At 33.4% G+C, this 10,175-nt stretch overlaps 1 protein-coding gene across 1 annotated transcript; it reads left to right on the top strand.

Annotated features, from left to right (window-relative positions):
• The first annotated feature begins 2,775 nt into the window (after positions 1–2,775).
• On the top strand, positions 2,776–5,583 carry LOC108992321 (patatin-like protein 2). Its single transcript, XM_035685993.1, has 7 exons — positions 2,776–3,027; positions 3,215–3,396; positions 3,525–3,714; positions 3,857–4,018; positions 4,147–4,449; positions 4,560–4,732; positions 5,350–5,583. The coding sequence occupies exons 1-7, from the start codon at positions 2,893–2,895 to the stop codon at positions 5,438–5,440; spliced, it is 1,236 nt and encodes a 411-aa protein (XP_035541886.1). The 5' UTR covers positions 2,776–2,892; the 3' UTR covers positions 5,441–5,583.
• The last annotated feature ends 4,592 nt before the right edge of the window (positions 5,584–10,175 follow it).

The following is a 10,175-nucleotide window of genomic DNA, read 5'->3' as shown; positions in this document are numbered from 1 at the left end:
CCGTCACCGGTGAAGCACAACCAAGCCCATCTCCGATTTCGGCATTTTTGTCCTAAAAACACCCCTTGCGCCGCCACCCACGGCAAACCACCACCACCACTAGCTTCACCGACCTCTCTAGGCCCTACCCTATCATTTTTGGGTCTTCTTTTTTCTCCGTTGAAAAGTGGGTCTTTGAGACCCACGGCCACAGTGTATTTGACACTGTTCTGTTGCTGTGTTGCCGTCTCTTGCAGCTTCGTGATCCTTCAGAAATTGCTTTATAGCACTGTAAGTATTTTTCAAAGAATTCTTGTGAATTTAATGTATTTTTGCACTAACACATTACACTGTATTTGAACTGTTGATTGGTTTTGCCGGACTGAATCCGAGGAGTACGGGGGTTGGATGGATTGATGATTGGAGTTGTTTGGTTGGATTTGATTGGGTTGTTTATTGATGGTTGTTGCTTAGTGTCGATACATGTACATTTCATTATATTATGCATGATCATGTTTGTAAAGGAAAACTGGGTTTTCGTGTATTGCATTCATATTCATGTGTTTATGAAAACTGGGTTTTCATATGAGAATGGAATTTGGGTGCGTACGTATCACGACCCCAAGCCGAGATGGGGCATTATCTCGGTTGAGCTCCTCTGGTTACTCGGGAGCGGAATATACTGAGTAACGTCCCCTGGATTGTCGCTGGGCGACAATGGGATCGGACGAGAGATTCGTGCCGACTCCGTGGTCCTTCTGCTGGCGGGGACTAGAGGATGTCTGGCCATGTACGCGTTGAGCGCGGAACTGGGCATCGCTAGTTGCGTAGTGGGTGCTCGGCCATGAACGCGCTGGGCGCGGAACTGGACATCGCTACGAAGCCAGGACGTGCGGATGGTCCCTAGGGGAGGCCATGGTGCATAGGGTAATGACGGATTAATTGGCTATTTTATGGGAAAATAGTGTGAGTTGGATTTTGTGTAAATAATTTTCTGGGAAAATGTTTTACGGATTATTTTTGGGCCAAATGGGATTTTGGCGTGTGTTGGAAAATTATCATTTTCGGAGAAAATTATGTTTTGAGGAAAAATGCATATTTCATCATATGCATGCATGTTGGTTGCATTAAATGCATTTTATTCCTGGGGATTATTTGAGTTATACTTACCTGCGGTACCATTCTGTGGTAACGCAGATTTTGATGCATATGAGGAGGAGGAGGGCGAGCCTGAGGAGACGGCTCCGCCCGAGGAGTGATCTGGGATCACTGGCTTTTCTATTTTATTTTACTCATTTATATTTTGGGACATGTGTTAAACTTTATTTTGGGATGATTGTATAACTATTTAAACCTTTTTACTGATGTTTACTTGTATTTAAATTCTAGTACTTAGTTGACTAATCCGCTGCATTGTTATTGTACATTGTCGCTTGTACACACACTTGGCACTTTCGTTGGGATGCGTGACCGTGTTGTCATCATCCCGGCGTCTCGATTCCCGTATTTCCTTACATCGGGGTCGGGGGCGCCACAAGTGAGACCGAGAATTTCTTTAAACCTGGATATTAATATGACCTAGCCGTGCAACCAAACAAGTCTTCTGTTTCTCACACCAATCGAACACCTGTCGCTCTCGCTCCTTTCCCAATCGTTTTCTTTGCCTTCAACCCAGCAACGGCAAGGATCTTTTTTGTTAATTTTGCAACGTGAATTAAAGAAATTGCAAAACAATCCAGGCCAATATTCTTGACCATTTATGTAATTCAATTGCATAAATGAACTGGTGTAGCAATTAAAAGATAAACAGTGAACACAGAAAGTTAATACTATAATATGATATAAATCAAACATGTACACAGGTGCTGCTTAATGCTCCTACCAAGAAAAACCTTAATGTCAAAATTACTCAAAACATCCAACATGAACTACTAATAATGCTGCATGAGTTCTGTCGGTGATCACCAGTACTTGTTTATTTTTCCAATCAAATGGTTAAGAATGACTCACACTAGTTCTGCTGATTTTGCACGAGGCCAATAGAATGATCAAGAAGTCTTTTAACATTTCCTTGTGCAGATTGAAATTAATGTCTACCATGTTGGAATATTTTATCCAGGCATAGTAGTTGATTGGTACTCCTTTGGTTGTTGCTGGAGGTGCCAGCTTTCGCGAATCAAAATTGACGTGTCAAAAATGATATTTTGATTATATTGTTCATATTTTAATGTGGAGTTCATTGCAATTAAGTAATCTAGGGAAAATATCAAAGTTCAGGATAATGCTAAACTAAGATGCAGCCACTACTTGTTATGGATTAACTTGATGGTAAACAATCAAAGTGGGGCAAGTGTTCGGCCAAATTAAAGCATATGGGACCATTTACTACAAGAAAAACGAGTATTTGTAAATATTTTTCTATCACAAAAATGACTATTTGCGACAAAAACAGACTTATTTTAGCTAGAAATAGTAATTTCTCTAGAAATAACTGGTCGCAAATAAGTAATTTTCTTCTAGTAATATATTACTATGCCAAAGCAAGAGGGTATATTGTATTCATGAACTTTATCAATTCTCCCATTGATTTGTTATGACATCAAGTTTAGTCCATTTTTAACATTATCCAAGGAAGCATGCAAAAGTTGGGTCAAAGTTGAAACACATTCATTGAATGACTTTCTTTTGGGGTTTGGTCCAATCCAATGACGCGCTTGAATATATCTTGAAAATTCAGAGGAGTCAGGACTATATATACCCCTATTCCTCTCTAAGAATCGATCAGGATCTCAACTTACCACTTTTAAGCAAGCAGCTGCCTCTTGAAAGAATTCACAGTTTCTTTCCAAGTCTCAAAAACCAGGCCCTCTCCAGCCTCCTTATCTCTCTGTCCCTCGATTTCCCTAATCCCTAATGGAAGCAAAAAAAATTGTACCCCTACAGCCACCCACTTATGGAAATGTAATCACTGTTCTCAGCATTGATGGCGGAGGAATAAGAGGGCTTATCCCAGGAACCATTCTTGATTTCCTAGAATCTGAGTTTCAGGTCAGATATATACAGTAATATATATAATGTGTAATGCCTAGAGAATCCTCCATCCAATGTATCCTTCATTGCATTTTTATTCACTTTTCAAGCATGCACGCTGTATATATATGTATAAGCTAGCAGAAAGTTTCAGCATGCATGTAATCTTCTATCATTTTCACTGAATTGTTTGTGCATGGTGCAGAAGCTGGACGGGGAAGATGCAAGAATCGCAGATTATTTTGATGTGATTGCAGGAACAAGCACAGGCGGCCTTGTAACTGCCATGCTAACTGCTCCAAATGAAAAGAACAGACCTGTCTTCGCTGCTAAGGATATCAAGGACTTCTACTTGAACCAATCCCCTAAAATATTCCCACAAAACAAGTAAATTTAGAACTCATTTGAGATGAAACTGTACTTTTCATGAGGACAAAGCTTTCCACAAAACTGTACTACTTTTTCCATTCATTTTAGTTACTAAAACGAGTTACGTACTTTTTCCAAAATTGCAGTTTTCCGCTATTTCCATTTACTGCAAAGATGTTCAAAGCCCTTTCCGGACCCAAATACAATGGCAAGTATCTGCATAACCTTGTTAGGGAAAAACTTGGAAGTACAAGAATGCATCAGACTTTGACTAATGTTGTCATCCCAACATTTGATCTCAAGCGACTGCAGCCAACCGTCTTCTCTAGCTATGAGGTTGAATATGCTCTTCTTTTCAAATAGAATCATCAAGACTGATTATTAGAGACTTCTAACTGTTCTTATCCTCTCAATTAGGAAGTGATTGCAAGTGATGGAATATTAAGATTCACTTCGGTTTCCTTCTTTTATGCACCAGGTAAAAAAAAACCCAAGCTTAGATGCCCTACTCTCAGATGTATGCATTGCAACCTCAGCTGCACCAACTTATCTTCCACCTTATTACTTCGAAACCAAAGACCCAGAAGGCAACGTCAGAGAATTCAACCTTACAGATGGTGGGGTTGCTGCTAATAATCCGGTATCTTTCTAGCTGTTTCAGATCCTACCTGATACCAATAATAGTAATTTTAGCATGTTTTTTTTTTCCCAGTGAAAAATATAATGCAAAGTACTGGTGTTAACCTGCTAAATTGGTGTCTTTTCCAGGCTTTACTTGCCCTTGGTGAAGTGACAAAGGAGATCCTTAGAAGAAGTCCCGACTTCTTCCCTATAAAACCAATGGACTATGGCCGGTTTTTGGTCATATCATTAGGAACTGGCTCAAATAAAGACGAAGAGAAATACAAGGCTCGTGATGCAGCCAAGTGGGGCATACTAGACTGGTTAACCAGAGGTGGTTCCACCCCAATAATTGACGTATTTTCTCAAGCAAGTGCAGATATGGTTGACGTGTATCTCTGTGAGGTTTTCCAAGCCCTTCATTCTGAGAAAAGCTATCTGCGGATTCAGGTATATCATGTTTATTCAAATCCATATTTCCAGGACGAGTAGGCATGTTTTTATGCACTCGATTAACATGGGCATTGGGCATGTTTAATATTTGAATCAAAATAATACAGGACGATACATTGAGTGGGGTAGTATCTTCTGTGGACGTTGCCACAAAGAAGAACTTAGACGATCTTGTCAAAGTTGGAGAAGAATTGCTGAAACAACGGGTCTCTAGGGTGAATCTGGATACTGGCCTCTTTGAACCTACAAATAGCGAAACAAATGCAGAGGCTCTCGCAAGGTATATTACATGAGATGAAAATGATTTGTACAGTCTAGAGACCATGCAAGTCTTCTTGAAAAAAATAGGTCATAAAAAGAATTATGTTTTAATGGTGAACTCTACTTTTTTTTTTAATAGGTCCGTTTGGTAACATAAATGTTCTTAAGTATTCTCGGTTATTTTCAGATATTTCATTCGCAAACAGAAAAATAAAAAACACTTTTCAATTTCATATTTTCAAATTTTTTATCTAATAATTACAAATTTCTCAAACTCCAAAACAAAACACAAAAAACAATACTATGTTTTCAAATTTTCAAACAAAAAATATATTATAAAATTATAATCAAATAATTTTTTAATTTTATAATATTTTCATTCAATTTTTTTTTCTCTCATTTTCCAAAACCCAATAAAATATATTAACTCGAACTATTTTTTTACTATTAACAGATATATTGAGATATTCTAAATATCCAAACGGGCCTGACAGTACGCAAAATTTATACACTCTAAAACTGTATTTAGCTAACATTACTCTTATATATATATCGAACTTTTTTTTTTTTTTGGAGTTTCTTTCTGACATTAAGATATATATTAATAATGGAAAGCATAAAATGTCTTTGCTGCAGGTTTGCACAACTTCTTTCCCAAGAGAGGCATCTTCGCCATGGTAGGTCTCCCGTTGGAAAAGTTAAAAGTCATGATAATCACAAATATTGATGATGTAACTTTTTAATAGGGTTTTGGCTTCCCTGTTCCTCTCGTTTCTGGCCACCTAATCAAACTTTCATAGTGTCAACATGCATGCTTACCAAACCAGCAGTGGATTGTTCTATTATATTATGAAGCTACTTATTTATATATATTCTAATTATGACCAAAAATATAATGTATTCGTTGCTGCATGGAAAGGATGCCACGTTAACAAAAAAAACTTGGCTATTATATATAAAATATAAAAACTTATTTATGTACATTCACTTTTGTGTATATTCCTAACGCACTCCACTAATGTAATTGGCTGCGTTATTTTTTTTAATATAAAATAACTGTTTTGACTAATCACAACAGTGAAGTACACATATAAAGAGTACACAAAAATAATTGTATGTAATAGAACTCATATATATAAAAATAGATCATCATGACACGGTTTTAAGATTTACATGTATATTACAGATCTCTCTTCGAATTATTGAAGGTGTTTCCAATTTTATCCATGAGCGGCGCTGAATATGCTAGCTAGCTGCATGTACTCGTGAGTCATGAGCTCTTTAACTTCCAAATTAAGAAAATATCAAATGTCGTTTTCTATCATCAACTTGCATGAAACCAGCTTATACATACGACGTTAAAGAATAGGAACAGTTTGTGGGGGTGTGAATCATGAAAACGATTTCGATTATATATAAATCTTTAGGAACTCAAGAGCCAATAATCAATGCGACCGTCGCATTCGATTTCAAGATCAGTACGTACTACCGATCAAGTTGTTGATCAGAATACATATGGGTTTCTCTTTTCCACAACAACCAATTAATGGTATATATTACAGTACCTGTCATTGGACCTACTAAAATTAAATGCAGATAACTGAAAGCTAAGAGGGAAAAAAAAAAAAAAAAAAAAGTTAAACCTTATTATAAATTATTGCTGGATTGATAATTACAGTAAGAAAAAATCTATTCATCATCAATTTTTTGATCATCCTCTCATCATTTTATGATGTGGCATTAGATAAAATGCTCACAAATGAAATATAATATATAGTCTCCAATCATCGAATGTCATATCATGGAATGATGAGGGGATGATGATCAGTAGCATTACTCTTAGAGTACTAATGATAGATATAGTCGGTGTACAAATATCGTCCCATTTCTTTTGAAAAGAGTACGGTCTATATATTATGAAAAAGTTGATATTTTTTAAGTGAGTCTTATATTTCTCTTCTTTTTTTTTTTAAAGAGAGTAGTGCACAGTGCTTGTATATATACTCTATGATTGTATAAATAATTTTCCTTATAGCTAAATTATATAATTTTTAGTATATTAATGCATTTTACCTTTATAATTTAACAACCTCAATTTTCACTAAATAAATTGAAAACTCTGAATTAATTAATTATGTTTTGCAAGTAATTGACTAGTGTAAAAAAAATGACTTAGCATATTAAATTTTTATGTAACAAAAGAACACTTGAATGACATTTCTTGACATAATTTCTTTAAAGATTTTGTAGAAATAAATATTTTTTATTTAACAGATGGAATGATTAATTTTGTACTCTACATGATCAAATATATATTAATTCTATAATAAGTATACAGGTAATTATATATATTAATCTAACACAACCAAAGGGTGATCATCAAGTTTCTCAAAATCAAACTAAAAGCTCAAAAGTCTCCTTATATTTAAACTTTCAGTCTCAATCTATAGTTCTATCTTAACTTCACCATTATTAATATATATATATATATATATATACATATATAATATATAAGAGCACGAATTGATCAACTTTCATATGACCAAAACAATACATTCAACCAAAAAAAAAATCATGCATGACGAAAGGATGCCATGTCGTTAGGAAAAAACAAAAAAAGACAAAAAACAAACAAAACAAACAAAACAAAACAAAACAAAACAAACAAACAAACAAACAAACTTGGCTATCATACATAAAAATAGACGTCGATCGTGAGATCTCTCTTCAAATTATTAAATGTGTTTTTTTATGGATGGATTCTAAATTATGTCCCGCATCAGTTTTATCCATGAGTAGTGCTGGATATGGAATATGCTAGCTGTACTCAGCTCTTTAACTTCCAAAGAAAATATCAATGTCGATTTCTATCATCAACTTGAAACCTTATCCGTTTTTTTTTTTTTTTTTTTTTGATGGATGAAACCTTATACGTTAAAGAATAGGAAAAGTTTGTGGGGATGTGAACCATGAAAACGATTTCTATTATATATAAATCTTTAGTCTTACCCGTTTGGATAGTGAAAGTATTTCATCTCATCTCATCATTATAATTTTTCTAAACTCTCACACAAAATATAATAAACAATTTAATTTTTTCAAATCACAAAACAACAATAATATTAAAAAATAATTTTATAATAATATTTTATTTAATTTTTATTTCAACTCAAATCATTTCAACTCATTATCCAATTGACGGCACATACTTCAAGAGCCAATAATCAATGCGACCAATATCGCATTCGATTTCAAGAGGACCACCAATCAAGTTGCATGTTGATCAGTATATATATGGGTTTCGCGATTTCCAGAGGACTACCGATCAAGTTGCATGTTGATCAGTATATGGGTTTCCCTTTTCAGTTTTCAACAACAACCAAATAATATTGCACCTGTCATGGGACCTACTTATAAAGGAGGAAAAAAAAATTAAATCTTGTTAATTATTGTTGGATTTATAATTGAGTAATGCTACATACAGTTGTGAAATGTGCAAACGACGTGCAGTCACTTTGAAAAATGATACTATTAAAAAATTAATTTTCTTTTTATGAAGAATATCCCGTATTTATTCATTTTTTTCAAAGTAATTGCGCAGCGCTTGCACACTCGCGACTGTAACTATCATTTCTCTTTATAATTAGAGTAACGATAGATATATAGTCGGTGCACAAATCTCATCTCATTCCCTTTGAAAAAGTATGTTCTACTATGAAAAAGTTAATCTTTTCAAGTGAATCTCATGATATTTCTCTCTTTTTTTAAAAAAAGAGTGCACAATACTTTTATATATACTCTATGATTGTATAAATCATTTTCTTCATAACTAAATTATATAATTTTTAGTATATTAATGCATTTTACCTTTATAATTTACGAACCTCAATTTTCACTGAATAAATTGAAAAGTCAGAATTAATTAATTAGGTTTTCCAAGTAATTGACTAGTGTAAAAAAAATGAATTGGCATATTAAATTTGTATGTAACAAAAGTACACTTGAATGACATTTCTTGAAATAATTTCTTTAAAGATTTTGTAGAATTAAATATTTTTTATTTAACAAATGGATTTTTTTTAACTTTAAGTGTATATTTAGTAAAAACTCAAAACAAATTTGGTTCTAATTAGTTCAACTAATATTCTAGAATTGAATCAAAACCAATCTGCTTTAATTTATCTGTTTTAACTTTTTAATTGTTTCTTTATCATTCAGTGATTCGAGTGGCTTTACTCCAACAGGGAGCCACCACCCGCAGCCGTCCGTTTTTAACTAAAAAGATATCAAGTTAATTAAAGAATTCAATTAATGAGAAAAGTGAGTGCAATATCTGCGTGTAAAATTATATATGACACAATCTGTGAAATATCTAACATAAAGACAATACAAAATAAGTAGATTAATTAGGTTTGATATAAATGTATTTGGATCAAAATCAGTTGATCCAATAAGATACGATTAACAAACGGATTAATTGCAGGTCAACCCACAAAACCCACAATTAACCGGCAATATAGCACGAACAAATTCTATGTTTAAATTTTATAAATGTTTAGTCTTATATATCTTTTATTGTTGTTGGGGATATGTGATATTAACATTAATATTTGACTACGTTATATCTCAAACTATTAAACTTTCTTTGTTAATGTGTAAATTTATTTTATGAAAATATTAGTTTTCTTATATATTTTTGGTTTGAATACTAATAATAAAATTATGAATTCAGTTGTAATTGTGAATCATTTATATAGTTATCTTTGTATTATATGTGAAATTATATTAATTAGGTTAAAAAATAAATTTATCATGGGTTAGCTCAACCAATTTATATGAAACGGATTAAATGGGTTGAACTGAGTTAAATGTGTAACGCACCGTCCCCGAGGGTCTGGAGAGTTAACTCATGTTACCTGATAATCAATTCTAACACTGCTAATATACTTCCCAAAGCTCTAAATCAAACGTAAACACTTCAAATTTAATTAACTACACAAACTCATATATCAAATCCTCAATACAGTAACCAAAAAAAATATCAACTTCTCTACATGTCACTTAAACTAACATATCAACAATATAATTAACAAAAATCACCAATACTCATCGCAAACTTTCTATTCTTAATCCACTATTCTTAAGTCATCTCACCCAATACTTCATAGTCTTGATCCTCAGCTGAAAAATCTAAAATCATCTGAAAATATTGTGAAGATAAAGGGAGTGAGTTATTAACAACTCAGTAAGCAGAGAACATATACTAGTATGCAAACATGAGCATTTATAGATTTCAAAATGTAAAACAAAACACTTTTTTATTTTCAGAATGCAGAGTCAGAACATGTTATCAAAAATATCATAGCGAAAGTTCAAAAATATTCTTATTCAAAATTTCATTGGCACAGCATAACTGAAACATCATATCAGAACAGTTCTATGTTTAACCCCCGTGGTAGGGT

The sequence above is a fragment of the Juglans regia genome, chromosome 15 (genome assembly GCF_001411555.2).
Source record: "Juglans regia cultivar Chandler chromosome 15, Walnut 2.0, whole genome shotgun sequence".
NCBI lineage: Eukaryota > Viridiplantae > Streptophyta > Magnoliopsida > Fagales > Juglandaceae > Juglans > Juglans regia.
Note: the sequence above shows the minus strand (reverse complement) of the source record. Positions and strands in the feature narration are given on the sequence as shown.